This window comes from Meriones unguiculatus, chromosome 19 (genome assembly GCF_030254825.1).
Source record: "Meriones unguiculatus strain TT.TT164.6M chromosome 19, Bangor_MerUng_6.1, whole genome shotgun sequence".
Lineage (NCBI taxonomy): Eukaryota > Metazoa > Chordata > Mammalia > Rodentia > Muridae > Meriones > Meriones unguiculatus.
The window spans coordinates 14,709,062-14,726,963 of record NC_083366.1 but is presented as its reverse complement, the minus strand read 5'-3'; the positions used below and the strand labels follow the sequence as shown (position 1 = coordinate 14,726,963).

Sequence of the window (17,902 nt, the reverse complement as noted above, 5' to 3'; positions counted from 1 at the left end):
TAAGTAACATGCCTCTTATCTTCTGAAACAAGAGGAGGATGGCCTGACAATTGGAAGCAGCACACACACCACGGAAAATTCTATACTTGCCATGCCTTTAAATTTTTATTTTTAATAAAATTTTTACATGTATGAATGTGTGTGTGTTTGTGTGAGCACAGTTACCCCTGGAGGCCAGAGGAGGACATCAAATCTCATGGAACTGGAGGTCTAGGGGGTTGTGAGCTTCCTGATGTGATGTGGGTGCTGAGAAGTGAACCCAGCTGCACAGCTACTGGTAGAGAAGCGCCAAGTCCTGACAAGGCATTATGAAACAAAAGATGCGATAGGCCTCCTTGTCTCATCTTACAGAAGCCTTGCTTTTCCACAAAGAACACCTACCCCAAATGTCCCCTGGCAATCCTGGAAAGCCAATGTCAACATAGACACAACTGTTCTAGAGATAGTGGGATGACACCCTAGTGAGCATGCTCGGAGCTATTGAGGAAAGGCGAGTGCAATGGGACTCTGATGCAAATACTCATTCTAGACAATTAGGTTCGCTTGGCAAAGCCTGCACTTCCTAGCAAGGTTGAAGAGGAAATGTTCGCCTACAGATTTCAAGTCACCTTCTCATTTATGTAGGATAGTGATCTTCTCAATCCCGATGGGTTGTCAGGCAAGACTTCCCTGTTCTTCCTGGGCAATGGATCTGAAAGGGCAGCCAGGGGTTGTAGCAATGACTCAGCAGTTACAAATATTCAGTGTTCTTCCAAGGAGCTAGGTTCCCTTCCCAGGACCCTCTTGGTGGCTCCAGTTCTAGGGGATTTGATACCCTCTTCTGGCCTCCTCAGGCAAAACCTATACATGTGGTACATAGACACACATGCAGGAGAAGTTGCCACAGAAGTCCTCTAGGGTCCATTTCGCCATCGGCAGCATAGCTAAGGACCCGGCTGACCCCTTACTATCTTAGGGGCCGGCAACAGGAGAATTAGCCACAGACTGACAAGTTCTTGCAAAGAGTGCTAAGAAAGACCTCAAATGCCTGGAGTAACCCGCACATGTGTGCTCCTTTAGGTGGTAACAACTGAAGGGTTAGGAGTGGAGGGAAGAGAGACAATTTTACAGTAAAATCCCTAAGACATATTCCCATTCTAGGGGGACAAGCAGAGAAGGCAAGAGAAAGAATAAGATGAACATAACCTGTGCCGGTACCGCCCCAACCTTGGCGTGTTAGCTACAGGTGATTCAGCTGGCTGCTTTCAGCGTCCTAGCACTTACTTACATCATCACTGTGCCAGGTACATATGGGAATATAAGGATCCCCAACCATCCCAGTGCACCCCCTCCCTCTCCCCCTCCCCCTCTTCCCCTCACTCCCTCTCTTCCAGATTCCCTCAGTCCCCACATTCTCTTTCTCTCTCACTGCTCCCTCTCTCTTCTGTGCCTTCATGGCTCACTAACTGTCTCCATCCCTTCTCCAGGCTCCCTCTCCTCTTCCCACAATAAACTTCTTTAGACCAGACCTGCGGGTTGTGTGGCACTTAATTCCTCAGGGGGTTCACTTTGCTGTGCCCCCTCCCCATCGTGCCATGCCATGCTGCAGCAGCTGCATCATCTTTACATAGCGTGACCCTGGGTGCCTTCTCTGCACTCTCCAGCCCTGGGCGCTGGCCCTCAGCGCCTGCTTTAAATCTTTGTCATACTGGTGTACCTGGGCTAATCTGAGCCACACTTCACTGATGAGAACTGAGAATCTCTGCAAGGGGAACCGTTTGAGATGGTGCTTTGACCACAGGAGTGGGGGAAGAAGATCTGGCTCTGTCTATGTGGCTTTGAAGTCCATGGCTGATGCTCTTAAGGACTGTACACACAGATGGGAAAAACTATACCTAACATCAAGGAAATGCTTTTCACAAAAGTTGGGGGGTGGGCAGGGAGACCTTGCAGGTGAAAGGGGAGAATTTTCATCTGGAAGAGGCATCCAGGCATCCCCTTGAAGATGGAGAGCAGTGCCTGGCTGGGAAAAAAGACCATGGGAATGTAGAGTGGACAGAAAGGAAATTGCGGCGGTCAAGGCAACAAGGAGGATACGTTAGTGTTCTTGGAAAATTTTTTGGTGAATTTCTTCCCCTCTGAGACAATCAAACTCTCACTGGCCCTTTGCTTTGCCAGAGACCCCTCCACCCCGTCTTAACCCTGCAGTGCTACTGACAGACTTCAGGCAGTGGTGGCCAGACAGAGAGAACTGGCCATCAAAGCTAGTCTTCTGCCTTGCTCTCTGCCGTACATTCTGTGAAATGATGCCCCTGGACTAGATGCAAGAGGACCCTTTCCACTCTTCATCAATACTCCACCTTCAGGGTTACTGCCCAGTGCCATGACTGCGGTCAGCATGGACTCAAGTCACCCAGATACCCACCTCCTCCTAAAAGAGAAATCCCCTCTGGGAATCCTGCCGGCATGAAGTTGCCTCCATTTGAGGACAAATTATATATTAATAATAAAAAATGCTCTAGACTCTCCTGTCAGCCAAAATACACCATTCATTGTGAAGTCCCTGAAAGGGCCCCAGTGATGTATAGCCGAGGAGCGCCAACCCTCGGGAGCCCTTTCCTTATTCTAAACACAGACTAGTGTGCCCAGGCTACAGCCTGCGCTGCAGCCGCCTTCCCTGGCAGGAGGACTGTTGTTCTTGGAAAGTGCGCGCCGCCAACACCTTCCAGCTGCTTTGCCACCTGCAAGACTGTGCTCCCACAGTCCCCACTCACCGTCAATAACTCAAGAGAGCAGACCTGTGCCCCAGGCCAGCCCAGACAAAGCATAAGGAGCCCCTGTGGCTGGTCCGAGGGGAGGACTAATTGTGCTGCTAAAAATTGGCAGGAAGAGGTGGGGGCTGGAGGGGTCCCTGTCAGCAGCTGTTTTCCTTTAGAGGGAAGGAAATCAAACCAAACAGTTTCATCTTATCAAGTCAATTCCCGGGGAACTCACGAAGACAGTTTCTGTGGACAGTGGGATCAGTGACACTACCCAGTAATCTGCATTTCTCTGCATGAAATGATGAGTATTTTGAGAACTATAAATTCCCGAGCTCCCTCCCCCACCCCCCAGCCCTCTGGAATGATCGCTTCACAAACAGATCTGGTTCCCCCAGGGAATGCATACCAAAATGGTTTTGCTCTCTCCTGGGGAGTGTTTTCTGTTTCTTCAGCTCATTCATTCAGGCTTCTATAGCTCACTTCATTTAAAATGCCACACCTCTGCCCGCTAATCCAAATAGACAGTTCTGTGTCACTGGCCGTTTGGGAACAATACCCTGCCTCCCGCAACCTCCCCTCCAGCACAGCAGTAGGACGTACCATCGTGTGGAAACAGGACAAGTGCAAGCCAGAAGCATCAGCTATTATGGGGACCCAAGCCCTAAGTCACTTGGACATCGAGGACAGTCTTTGTACGTGGGGATGGAGAGCTTTTACTTACAAACACATCCATAAGCAGGTGCTCCAGTGTCGTCTCCAAGTCATCCAGTCTGGCAGCTAAGGTCATGGTCAATGTCCAGCTTCACTCCTAGGCCCCACAGAGACAGAATCTGCAAGCCCTTCAGCTCACAGAACACCCTTGGTGTTAAAGTCAGTTACGAGACAAAGTTACCACTAAGGCCAAATGGAAGCCCTTAAACTAAAACAGAGCATTGCAGAACAGGCTGCCAGTGCTCCCTAGAAGAAATTCTAAAGGGTTTAAAAGACCAAACTCTATCAGTGGGTCTACGCTAGTGGACTGGGTACAAAGGTCAGCAGGTGAAGAAGTTAGCCTGCTCTGCAGAATTTCACAACGTGAGGTGCCCACTAAATGCAAGGAACCTCGGCAGCAGATGCCTGCAGAGACAGCGAGATGGGGCAGAAACGAGACTGGGAACATGCACGAAGCCGTCTGACTCTGATATTTATAATGCCACATGTTTTTGACTCCAGCCATTTCTCAGTTCATTTCTGACCTTTCATAAATGGCTTCACACAGTGGAGTGTATTGTGGAACGGGGGGCAGTGGGTCCCGCAGAACTTGGCTGTGACCAATGCCAGGGCAATTCACACAGACACGCCATCAATGGTTCTTTGTGAAGGACGCATCAGACCTTGTTCTGTGCACCACGACAGAGAAACACACAGTCTTGTGGAAAACAAGGAAATGAAAGTTGGAGGGTACTAAATTTTTCCCTAGAATATTATTAGATCCCATACAATCTTCCCCCGCTCCTTCTACACCCCCGCCATGGAAGGGTAGATAAACATCTCAGAAATAGATTTAATCTGTGTCAACTCCTCCTGCATCTGCCAGGTAGAATATTCATGAAGCTTAGAATCCTTTTCTGTTTCTACAATTTGACTCACTTTTATTCATGCAAGCATTTAAAAAAAATTGTAGTAAAATACACATGACACAAAATTTGCTGCCTCAACTTCTTTTTTGCAGTGGTGTGTGTGTAGGTGTGCATTGTGGGGGGGGCTAGAGAAGGGTGTTGGGTGTGTCTTCCTTTATTGCTCACTCCCATGTTATTCCCTTGAGACAGGTCTAAGCCTGGAGAGCACACTTTATTTTTTCCTGCTATGCTGATTAGCAAGCCCCAGAAATCTTCCTGTCTCTGCCCCTACCCCACCCCCACCCTACCCCCACCCCAAGTCACCTGGAATTACAGGCTAGCATACTTTTTATTTCCCCTCTTTTTGAGCTTGCTAGAGATCTGAATTCAGGTCCCTATACTTTCTCAGGAAGCTCTCACTAAGCCATCTCTCCAGTCTCACCTCAGCTATATTAAATTGTGAGTGTTCTTCACATCACTGAATCCATAGTTATCATATATATGCATATACACACGTACTTATATACATATATACATCCATACATCACTGTCCAGTTATATGTTGCCCAGTTGTCTTCATGTCTCTCTATTTCTCTGTCCCTGCCTCTCCCTTCCATAACCCTACATTCTGCTTTCTATGCGTCTTACTTGTCTGGGAAGGCTCTATAAGTGAGATGCCGAATTTGGCTTCTGGTGACTGGCTTACTCTCTTAGGATAGCATCCTCAAGCATGTGCTGGAATTTTTCTTTTGCCTATGTATGCATGTGTGATATGCATGGGTGACGTGTGTCTGCATGCATCTGTGTGCGTATGTACATGCAGGTTCAGTGTTGATGTTGGGTGTCTTCCCTGATTGCTCTTCACGCTGTTTATTAAGGCAGGGTCTCTCACTGCTTGCTGTTTTGGCTAGCATAATTAGCTAGCTGGCTTGCTCCAAGAATTCCCTGTTTGTGCTTCCTCTGCGCCAGGCTTGCCTGCAGGCCACCATGGCTACCACAGTTTTATGTGGTCTCTATGGACTTGAACTCTAGCCCTCACACTTGTGCAGCAAGCACTTTACCTACCAAGCCATCTCCCCAATGCAGACTTTCTTTTATATTTAAGGCTGAAATCATATATTCAAAGAAATACCATCCCTTTGGCCAAATTTTCAGAACTGAGAAGACCTTCCAGGAACACTTACTTGTCAAGACTGTAGTGGGCGTGTGTGCTTCGGCTGTACTAACAGACATCATGGCCTCGGTGTAGAGACACCAGACAGCCTCCTAGTTACCTCACAAGTCCTAACTCACAAAGTCCAGTTTTCTTGATTCCAAACAGGGAAGCGCTTACCAGTCAACACCGGTGTCAGAGAAGGCAGCCCACTTGGAGTCAAGAGGGAACAGGAGTCCGAGAGGCTCCTGAGCTGCAGGAAGACTACTCTCTCGTCTACCCCAGTTCTCTAAAAGGCGCAGTAAAATTCCCGGGTTTAGCCTCCACACAAATGTTCATTTTCCCAAAGATGGAGGTAGACAGATTCAGTATGTGTAATTTAAACAGAATCACCATGAAATAAAGCTACTCCCCCACCAAGAAGAAAACCCTGATTTAAAAAAAAAAAAAAAAAAAGCTTAACATTGCTTTAAAAGCAGTTTGAAGATCTGTCAAGCTTGCTTAGCTTGACCATCCGTCATCAGTTACACATAAAGGTCTGGCATGTTGCAGTTTCAGATCTGCTTTTGAGCCTCTCGTTGGGGAAGGAGAGCGAGTGCCACAACAGGTGTCTCTTGTTAGGCGGTGGCGTCAGAGGCAGAGGGGCAATGCTGTGATGGACAGCTTCCATAGCTGAGACTGTACAGAAAACATATTTCCCTGACAGGGGAATGGCTTCCCAGGCCTTCCTCTCTGTTAATGCGCTGGCAGCATCTGACACTGATTTTGTAACTAGAACCTCATCGGCGAAGGAGACTCAATACAGATGACTTCTTGGCACACAGCTGCCATCTTGTGTTTAAACTACAGTCACATGCCTTGCCACAGCTCTTGTCCACCATCTTTTGTTGACTATAGCTCTTCTTCTTCTCATAGACTTCCCAAGGCTTAAAACAAAACAAAACAAAACAAAGCAAAAAACGATTGCTGCCTGGAAGGCACTCAAAGAGTCAGGCACTTCTCACCAATCAAGTCAAGGCTGTGGACACCATCAGCCGTGACACTAGAAGACTGACAGGGAAGACAGATATGCGCACCAGGGCAATATTCTTTTAGTCTGCCAGGAATCTCAGAGGAGTGTTCAAGTTTTCATCTGCTCATTCTTCTAGGAATTAAGTTGGGAAAAGGGACTCTTTTATTTATCTGGTTTTGGGTGTACATGTATATGTTTGAGCGTTGGGGTACACGTTATCCGGGTATGTATGTGGAGGTGAGAGGTCAGTCGTGGACCTTGAGTCTTGTTCCTCAGAAGTTGTTCACTGTTGTTGTTTACTTGTTTGCTTTAAGGTGAGTTTCTCACTGGCCTGGAAGTCACCATCTAGGCCAGGCTGGGTGGATAGCAAGCCAAGGGGATCCTCCAGATGTTCAGTGGTGAGATGACAAGCACTTGCCACCGTGCCCTGAACTGTTGTGTGGATTCTCGGGATGAAACCCAGATCCTCATGTTTATACAGCAAGCACTCTGCTAACTGGTCCTCCAAAAGTATTTTTTTTTTTTTTTTACTCACAAAAGATATCCTAGTTTATTTTATCAGCCCCCTTTCTGAGATGAACCAGTGGTTCCAGATGGAAAACAGCTGATTAATAGGAACAATAGTTTTAAATATTTCTCACTGAGTGAGTCAGAACCCCAGTCTCAGCAATGGCTTTTTGTGGCTGCTTTCTGCAGTTGCTCAAGCCTGAAAGAAGCAGCAGACGTCAGGGGTAGGCAACTGAACAGTCTATGCCTGCAAGCGGCTACTCTAGAGCGAGGCCATGAGGAACATGTCTCAAGGGTGTGTGTGTGCATGTGTGCATGCATGTGTGCGCACACGTGTGCATCCAGACCATGGCACACATGTGAAGGTCAGAGGACAACTTGCCACACTTGGCTCTCTCTTTCTACTGTGTGTGTGTATCGGAGCCTGAATTGAGGACATCAGTCTTGGTGGCAGATGACTTTCCCCGCTGAGCCATACTTCTGTTTCCAGTGAGGCTGGCTCTGCGATCATTTCTAAAAAGGAGAAATTGATCCGAAAGGAGTTAGCCTGTCATGTAAGGGGTTATGGGTACCATTTGTGAGAGGCTTTCATGAGGGATGTGAGAAGTACGTGCAGTTGCTGGATAGAGCGGGAGAACCACTGTGCCTTTGTCCATCTCCTCCATTCTGGCTTACAAGCCTGCGTCACCACGTTCAGCTGTTTAGGCTGGCACTGGGTGTTGAGCTGAGGTCCTCAAGCTCATGTGTCAAAGCACATCACCGGCTGAGTCATTGCTCAACCCCTAAAATTTTGATTCTATTTGACTTTTGAATGCTTGGTTCGTCTTCCTATGTTATGAAACATCTCCCCCATGTTTAATATTTTGTTGCTCAGACAAAGTGTCAATCTTCAGAGAGCAGAATTAGCTGCATTCCCTGTATAGACATAATGCTGTTCTCTCTGTCCTTCTTCCTAGACCTGAAAGAAAATCAGTCTTTTTTTTTTCCTTTGTTACTTTGTTTTGTTTTGTTTTTCACTCCTGGAAAACTGCATTCAGCGGGACCACATTTCAACTCCTAGTAAGCCAACTCTATTGTGGACAACTGAGTGCCAGTCCTAAGCACTTGGTGGTGGAATATACAAATGCCTTTTAGTGGAAGCATCTTCCTGTCCACTCAAGAGCAGGGATTTTTTTTCTCCTCAAGGTCACTTATTTGAAGACCAACTGTAAAATGTGGGTCAGATATCCACAGGTCTGATCAAAACTGGTCCACAAACTAACCTAGTTAACCATTTTATGTCTGGCTTAGTGAATATTAGTAGTACTTGAATCCAATTATTGAGCAAAAACTAAGACTTTTTGAAAAGTAAAATTATTCTGGGCATGGTGGCACATGCCTTTAATCCCAGCACTCAAGAGGCAGAGGCAAGTGTATCTTTGAATTTGAGGCTAGCTTGGTCTACAGCGTGAGTTCCAGGACACCTAGGGCTCCACAGAGAAACCCTGTCTCAAGAAACCAAAACTAACCAACCAACCAACCAACCAACCAAACAAACAAACAAAAAAGGGAAAGTCATTGGCTTTTATCTTGACTCACATACTTGGGATATACTGCAATAATAACCCTCAACAATGAAGCCTTTAATCTATTTTGAGCAGACTTTTATATATAATGTGAGATTTAATTCTTTTGTGTGAGGATATCCAATTTTTCCAGCACTTTTTATTGAAGAAATCATCCTTTCCCCAAATCTGGAGGACATTAGGCTGACTGGAATAAAACACATACATAAAGACAAACCCAGCATTTACATAAGGAAGCTCAGTTAAGTTCATAGAGGGAGAGAGCAGAATAATGGTTTTTAAGGACTGGGGAGCGGGGTGTAGGAAGGTGATGGTCAGAGGGGACAAAGCATCGGCCATGAAGCAGTTCTGAGGACTAAAATCAGCAGTGTGACCACAATTAACAATGCTGCATTGTATGCCTGAAACTGGCTGAGAGGGTCAACCTTAAGCCTTTTTCTCTCTCTTTGAATGAGAGAAGAGAGAGTGAGAGAGAAAAGTTTCTCCCTCTCTCAGGCAAGTAAGCTGGGCATGGTAGCACATGCCAGTTCTTTGGAAGTAGAAGCGAATCAAGAGCTGAAGGCCAGCCTTAATTACATAGGTAGTTGGAAGCCTGGGGCTACACAAGACACTATCTAAAAAAAAAAAAAACCCACTAAAAACCAAAAGATTAACAAAATGCAGTGATGGTTAGATTAGCTAGCTTGTGTGATAATATACACTCACACAAAATAAATCTTATTTTATACATATATAATTATTCCTCTATAAAAATAGTCAGAGGATGGGAAAACCCTCCACATGTGTGAAGGCGTTAATAGAAAGGCCCATTGATGGCTTGCCTGTCCAGCGTCTGTCTCACCTTACATCCAGACAGTGAGTGGATTCTAGAGATGTTAGGTATCAGTAAAACAGTTCCCCTCTCATAGCTGTACAACAGCTGTCTGTCTGTTATAAAGGCTAGCCTGTCTGCGTTGGCCATCTCTGTGAGGACAAACATGTTAATTTAAAGGCTTGTGTCTATAGGAGCCTGCAGGCTGGCACTGGCTGGGCACCGGACTGTAGAGATCTCGTGGTGCCTGCCCTCATGCCCCCACTGTGGCTATCAGCTGATTTACACAGTCAACCTTGTCTTCCGCAGTCACACTGCATTTTCAGTTTTGATGGCTTCTCTGACAAGCACAAAGGGTCTATTCCTCTCCATGTCCCCTGACTCTGCTGCTGTCCCATGTCCTGCACCCACAAACCCCTGCTCCCTCACAAGTATCAATGTCAGGATTCTGAAAACCAGCAGTGACATTAGTATCAGGCACTGGCTGTGGTGCCCTGGGTGTTGATGGAGAGGGATGTATAATAACCTGCCTGGTCTTCTTTTGGGCTTGTCTGTCACGTGCCTTGTCCCTAGGAAGGTTTCTGAGGCTGTCACCAGAAGGGCTCACTTGTATGGCATGAAGAACAGTCATTTCAGATTTGTACTTTCTGAAGACACCCCGTTTTCTCTCATGGCAACACAGACTCTTCAAAAGCACAGGGAGTCAAAGGATGGCATGATGGGGAAAGTATGTGATATTCTGGGTGAAGCATATACCATTAATCTTAAATAAGAAGCTGCGGGTGCCTGGGGTATGGAATGGTTACTCTGGCTACACATTCTCTGCTTTGGGTACTTTTGAGTGACCTGGGTTGCTCTCTAGGTCCTGACCCATAATCCTACCTCCCATCTAAAACCTGATCCTAACCCTAACCTTCTGGTGGTAAGAGAGCACCCCAGTGTAACCACCATCCACTTCAAGTAATCTTGACTCTGACTCATCTTTTTACCATGTGTCTATTTCCTGTGGTGACTTACATACAGTGGGGAAAGCTCCTAATGATTTCACAGCCGATAGTGTATTGTTTAACAAGGGTTTGTGTAGGTGTGTTCCTTTGTGTAAGTGTATGTGTGCTGTATTTGTGTGCACATGTCTGTTCAGATGCTCTTGCCACTCTTCCCTTTACCTCACGAGGTGGGCCTCTTGCTGAACCTTGGACATACCAGTTCAGCTATTCTAGCTAGCAGCTTGCCTGAGAAATAGCTGAGTGACAGTATTACAGGCAGCCTATATGCCTGCCTGGCTTTTCTGTGTGTTTTGGAGATCTGAACTCTGGTCCTTCTGTTTGGGCATCAAGCCCTTTATCCATGAGCCATTTCCACAGCCCCCATAGTCATTCTTTAGCCAGTTGTACACTCCCCCAGTTGTGAAGATCAGATATGAGAAGCAAGGGGCGGGGCCAGCTCAGGAATCTAGAAGCATCAAGAGCCGAATTGTGTGTTCTGATCACCCCTGACCAGGAAGAGCTGAACCCATGCGTGGCCAGCCTGGTCAGCTGTCTGATGTGCCCAATCGGTGTCTCTGTCGCATGGACGGTGGAACTAGCACCCACACAGTATGGCAAAGACATTTTGATTCATCCCTGCAAAGGCCTGTGCACAGTGTATGGCTTCCCAGGCTGTCTTAAGCAGGAGATCTTAGGGACCAAATAAAAAAGTGCCCAAATGATAACAGGGAGCCCTTGCCTTTGAAGGCCAAAGTGTCACAGAAACACAGTGGAGAAGGGCAGATGCATAGTTCTTTCACAGACACATGTGCTGGTTATCACAACCTGCATTTGAGGTTTGTCCAGAAATAACAGGCAAAGTTGCAAAAGCTGAGAAGGATGTGTGAGAGTCCCAGTACCCTCTGCTACTGCAAATGTGCATGTGCTTACACACACACACACACACACACACACACACATACACACACACACAGCAAGCCACATTTCTTTCCATATGCTACCCTCCCAACAAGAGATGAGGTGAGGGTGATGGCAGGCAGACATCTGAGGGATGACGGTGGGCGGAGTGTTCTCAGGCAGCACGAGGGTAGGGTGGTGGATGGTGGGTGTGGATTGTGGTCTCTGCAGTTTTTTACTACTTACTGACTTTCCCAGGAAGATGGCTGCCCTGAAAAGGAGTGGCCATGCTGTGTTGTCCTGAAACATCGCTAGGAATAAGCATGTTGTAAGAGCCGCAGAATAACAACAGTAATGTCCCAGGACGACCGGAGTGTCTGGTGAGCAGGCTGAGGCTAGTTAACTCTTGTAGTTCTAGTTTTCATGGTGATTAATTGATCCACTGCTTTTCTGGGACCTCCAGTAGAGTTGTATGCACACACATATTTACACATTATAAGTTATATTTGGTGTAAAGATTAATGTTCCTTTTCTTCTTGTTTGCATGACAGAATTGTGTCAATAGTTTAAAAATATGTTTTGTAAGCATGCTGTGCTATCCACATTTATTTTTAAATGTTAGTTCTCTAACCCAGGGCCTTGGGCGTGCCAATATGCTAGATGAGGGTTCTACCACTTGACTATAACTTCAGTGCTTTCTATTTATGAATTTTTCTTGAGGACAAGGTGAGGCGTTTAGAAAGATTCGTTAGAGTGGCTGGGGAGATGTGGATAAAGTGCTGGCTGCGGAAGCGTGAGGATGTGCATTTGGGTCCCCAAAACGCACGCAAAATCCAGGCACGGTGGCTCATGCCTCTGTGCTTAGCAGCGGTGGACAGGTGAGCTGCTGGAAATAGGTAGATACCAAGAGCCAGCTGGCTAGCCAGTCTGGTGGCAACAAGGAGCTCAGGATATAAGCGGGGCAAACTTGTCTCCATGGAAACGGTGGCCTCTATTTCTCTATTAGGCAACGAACAGGTAAGGACTCTGCTGGCCAGCAGGAGAGGGACAGGTGTCTGAGGTCAGAAAGCAATGCTGCCGCAAAGAAAATTGAAATTATGGCCTTTGCAGGGAAATGGGCAGAATCGGAAATAGTCACCGAATTTCACAAAATAAGCTAGCCACAGAAAGACAAATATCGCATGTTTTCTTTCAAATGCAGAGTCTAGGTTTAAAATTGCATGTGGATATATAAATACATGTATTAAAATAATAAAAAAGTGTAATTTACATATGCACAAATGTGCCTTCGAGGTGGTCTTTTCAAAGCAGACAACTCAAAAGTCATGGGCGTGTTAAGAATAAATACTTTCCAACCTGGCTTCCTGCAGAGGTTGAACCAATGTACACAGGCCTGGTTTTAAACAGCATCTGACATTGATATTCTCAAACCAGCAACATAGTCTAACACAACTTTTGGATCTTGGGCAGTATAGCCAGAAAAATATCCTGGCTAGCCAACATGCTGGTTCTCAAACAATTTACCCCTTCATAAAAAGGCAACATAGGCTGGATTTAGGATCTCACGCTGGCTGTGATCTGGTCCCCCTGTCTCCATTCCCTGAGTGCTGGGATCGCGGTAGCACACCGACCACCATGACCACTATTACACTGTACTGCAGTGCTTTGTGTACACCCTGGGCAGGCACTCCACCAAGTGGGCTACGTCCCAGCCCACAAATTCTCCTTTCTAGCATGAAATTTCCATGATTCACAGGGCTCCAGCTGTGCCCCATAAATAGGGCAACAACGGGCCTAAGTGAGTGGTTAACTCAAGGATGTAAAAACCATCTACACAGCAAAGTACGCACTTAAAAGCAACTTAATAAAATCCGTGTTAATGGTTCCCTTAACCATTTCTATGTTATCTACCCAAAGCACACCTAGAAGCATGAATGAAAAATTTAAACCACTCTAAGCAAGCACAAAGCATGAGTCAGGCAAATACTCCTCTTAGTAAGATTTCGCTATAGGCCTGCGGAGACATAACTTGCCCGTGAAAGGATTGAATCCTGAATGAGTTGGGACCATGACACCTGAGCAGATGTGGACTGTATGAAATTGATAACTGTTGTCAACTACCCAAGCTTAGCCTATCAAACTAGAATCTAATCTGATAAGTGATCAGCAGGGTAACCAACAAAGACCTTCAGACTGTCCACAATTTACTTAGATATTTGACAATCCCCATGACTTCAGGAGTCTCCAGACTTCTCTGGGACTAGGAGTCTGAATGGAAACTCATCACTGATGACTCTCATCAGTCAGGCCAACCCTGGTGACTCATGAAATTTATGACCAGAGTCTATTTTATTTCTGGTGCAAATTGTTTTATCCTCAAGGTTACAAGCAGTATTTAGACAAACAATAGCATCAACCTGCAGGACCTTCTGGAGCACATTTTCTACAAGGAACAGTATGGACACCATTAAATTCTTGGACATGCAAAATAAATCATTACGGGACAGCAGCCAAGACACTAAATAATTGATTTAATTAATATAACATAATTAAACATATTAAATATTTACACAGCTTGCTGTTTTTTATTGGATTCGCATTGAGGTTGTAGTGATTTTTGCCATGTTCTGCAAGCAAAAGGCTATTAATTCTGCAGCTGGAGATGCTTATGGTCATGAATTTCTGGAAGACACTTCTGCAGAATGTAAGCTGTATTTAGACTGCTTATTCATAACTGTTGCTATACATTCTCCATTCACCCTTTTATGAGGCAGCCTCTCACTGGCCTAAAACTTGCCAAACAGGCTAGGCTGCCTGTCTACCTGTTTCCATCTTTCCAGTACTCTTCCAAGCATACACCACCACACCTAGATTTTTTTTTTTTTTTTTTTTTTTTTTTTTTTTTTTGGCCGTACTGGAGATTGAACCTAGGGCCTCGTGCATGAGAGGCAAGCACTCTAACCATTGAACTACAGCCCCAGTGTGTCCATGGCTTTTCTTATTCTGGGGATCGAATCAGATGCTCATGCTTTCAAGGTAAGTACTTTAGAGACTAACTCACCTGCCTACCTCCAAAATATAAATTTAGTCAACCCTCACCAGAGCCCTCTATGGTGGGTACCATTTCTACCCCAAAGGGATGCAGACAGGCAAACTTTCTTATAGCCATTCAGCCAGTCAAATCTGTGAAGTCTGAGAAGGTGCCCAACCAGTTATGGAATCTGTGATACATCCACTACACCGGACTCACGTGGTACAACACTGTAGTTTTGTGAGCCATCGCTTGCTCCTTGCCACTGAGGGAAGACCATTCTTCCACGGACCAAAACAGAGGGTTCTTGTGGGGTGGCAAAGCTGCTTGAAAAGAGTGTGTGGCAGGGCCGTGGGGGAGGAGCGTTGGAAAATGTTTGGTATTCATCTCCCCAGTGATCTTAATAGCGTGCCCATTGTGCAGTGGAGAGCTTCAAGAACGGGACAAAAGGAATTTAGCTGAAGTGAATGCTGGGGTACAAGAACACAGCGTGATGCAATGTTTAAAGCTGGGAGGAGGGCAACAGGCATGAGAGACTTACTGTATTTTGTGCACAGGGATTAGGCCCGTGGGGAAATGTGGCCTCATTTGGTCTGTTGGCAAAAGGCCACACACGAGGCTGGTAACCAGAATGAAGACTTGGATGCCCAGGTGGAGGGCTCATTCATGATCACTCCCTAGTAACACAACTGTATGCCTCAGATACCCAGACTAGCTCAGGCTGCACTTCCCCACGCTGCAAATGCATTCCCCCCAAGCCAGTCAGGCCCTGAGCTGAGTCCCACAGCAGGAGTGGGACGTTCAGCCGTCAGCACAGGTGTTCCTACTAATGAGGGGTTGATGGGAAAGCAGTTGACAGAGAAACATACAGCACACAGGAGAAGGAAGTGTCTGTTACCCACCAGCAGACAGAATGCATTTCTTTCTCCAGTTTGCAAAGTAGCAGGTGCCAGGCCTTTGTAGCTGGGAGAGGTTCTACTTTTTAATTAAAAGAACTCTATGGGCCCCTCTTGGGAAGGCCAGATGACTTATTCTATCGCAAGGAGGCTCTGAAAACAGTGACATGACACACACTGAAAAAGTCCTGGAATAGCCCTCATTGCACTGTTTTTTTCTTCTGTTTCAGTTTTGCTTTTCAGTTTTTTTGTGCTGGAACTGGGCAATCAGAGCACTTTTGCTTTCTCCAATAAAACAGAGCTCCATCTGTCCTTCACTCTTCTCCCAGCTCCTCCTGACGCTGCCTAACTCGGCCTCCTTCTCACTTTTCTCACAAAGCACTTCTTAGGACCTTCTCTAAAAACCTCACTTTGTTGCCCATTCCAATACTTCCTAGTTTCATTTCACACATTGACTTTCTGTCATGGAAGTCCTGGCCAACTGTTTCCTGTCTGTTATACACTAACTTGTAAACTGGAAACCCAGTCTCTCTACCGTTTCTACCTGGGCTGCCTTGTTAAACAGGAGTTAACAACTCGGCTGGAGGGCGGACAGCTCACTGGATACAGCACTTGCTGTGCCAGACTGAGGACCAGTTTGCATCCCATGTGAAAACCTAAGCAGGCATAGGTGCCACCTGTAATAGCAGCAGGCAGGAGGCAGAGGCAAGCTCGTCTAGCCAGTACCAGCCAGCTCTGGATCTGCCGAGAGAGCCTGCTTCAGTAAATAAAGTGGAAGTGATAGACGAAGATATCTGATGTCAACTTCCAGCCTCCACATACACACGCACATATTTGCGTACACACACATTTGTACACACACCTGAAATGCACATACACATATTCATGTATACCATACACATGCACATGCAGAGAGACAGAGACAAAGAATGAGAGAGACAGAGAATGAGAGCGAGACAGACAGACAGACAGACACACACACACACACACACACACACACACACACACACACACGGGAGGGGGAGAGAACAAATTGCATTCTGGGCTCACATCCAAAGGAAACAAGCTAATGTGTATAGCAAACAGGTATCTTAGAGCAACATTATCCACAACCTGCTCAATATTCCTCGGAGAAGGGATAGATACATGTATGTGTTTTCCTCCTGTAGGGCCATCTGTGGGATGATCTCCAGGAATGGAAGCGAATGAGCCTCTCTGGAGCTCAGAATCAGTGCATCTTAGAAATGTGCTTTTGAGTGACAGAGGCTAGATATAAAAAAGTATGTGTTAGTTTATATTTATATGAAGTTCAAAACGAGCAAGCACTACCCAGTTAGAAGGGAGAACAGGCTTATGTTTACAAAGGGAGGGAGACATTGTTGGATGCTTGTGTGTTGTCCTGAGTTATTTAGACATGGCAGGCCACTTTCATTGTTCACTTGTAGAGATTTATTGTGTGGGTTTTGTGCTCTCTCCTAAATAGAAACTTTATATTCTAATAATGCCTTTGTTTGAAAACCAGACAAGACCCAAAATGCTTCCTTGTGTAATGAGGAAATCAGCCTCTAAAATCTCATAGTAAAATCTATATATAGTTTGACTCTATATCTAGTCTACACCCATGGGTTTGCCCAATCACTGACCCAGAAACTAGTTAATTTACAATGTGCCAAATATATGCTAACTTTCCCCATCTTGTCTCACTTCAACAATACAACTGTCCTCAGGCTATTTACAGTAGATCATGTATTCTAGGCCATCTAGCCATGACTTAAATGCAGGTGGATGATACCCATCCAAGAGAGTTATGGAACGCATACTCCATCTATAAGGAAGAACAACTGGATATTCATCAGATTCTTGAGAACTGTTGAAGTCTTCCAAATATAGAGGCAGGATAGGACATGGAAAAATATGAAAGCATGTCTTCACACGTGGCATTCAACTATGCTGCCTGCCCAGGTAGAGACAAAGCAAGGTTTTCTTCCTCAAAATTATGACCACCTGCCATCGACCTTGCTAAGGATTGAGTGAGTGCAAACGTATCTCTGAAGGACGTTTTAAATGAGAAACATTAGCCTCATGCTCCACATTATTTCTAAAGAAATTCTAAAATTTGATGTGTTGTTTGGATGCAACGGTGGCACTCAAAGAAAATATCCAAACACATGTTCATATTGAGTAATACGATTACATTACATGATTTATCTATAGAGCTAGTCTTTCCTTCCATCTCCCAGCTTTATTCCCCATCCACTGGCTTAGTGCTGAGTTTTCCCTCTGCTTTGTCCATCTATCTGATATACAATGGGCCTGTTCCCCATGATTCTTTTACCTCTCCTATCCTCTCAGGACTTTTCCATGCTGGTGTTAATTTCTCTCTTTCCTTTAAGCTGGTTTATCCCCGGCTCCCCATCACCTATTCTGTCCTCTAACACTGAGCAGCAAGCACATAGCTTCCAAAGTGCTGTGGATGGCTATACTTTCTGCTAGCATTACACCGCGAAGCATGAAATTAAACTGACCTCTCACTAAACCAACTACAGTTAGCCCTCTAGCTCCTGGCCTGGACTGGTTCCACCATTCACCCAGGCATCCACTCTCGGGCCTTAGGTCATCCTTAATTTCCTCTTCTTCAATTTCAAGTCAGCCACCTGGTCAAATTAGCTTACCCTGCCTCTTTTCTCTTCATGCTAGCCTTCCTA

The 17,902-nt window shown here is 45.7% G+C and overlaps 1 protein-coding gene across 3 annotated transcripts in view; it reads right to left on the bottom strand.

Annotated features, from left to right (window-relative positions):
• Nucleotides 1–17,902, bottom strand: part of Frmd4a (FERM domain containing 4A) — a 577,932-nt gene that overhangs the window by 308,118 nt on the left and 251,912 nt on the right. Inside the window, exon 1 of one of the 3 annotated variants that reach the window (XM_060372405.1) lies at nt 3,463–3,904. The exons of the other annotated variants lie outside the window; for them this stretch is intronic. Coding sequence (XP_060228388.1) covers nt 3,463–3,528 — 66 coding nt within the window. The 5' untranslated portion in view covers nt 3,529–3,904. Of the gene's footprint in view, nt 1–3,462; nt 3,905–17,902 lie in introns of those variants that run through there. 3 annotated transcript variants of the gene reach the window in all.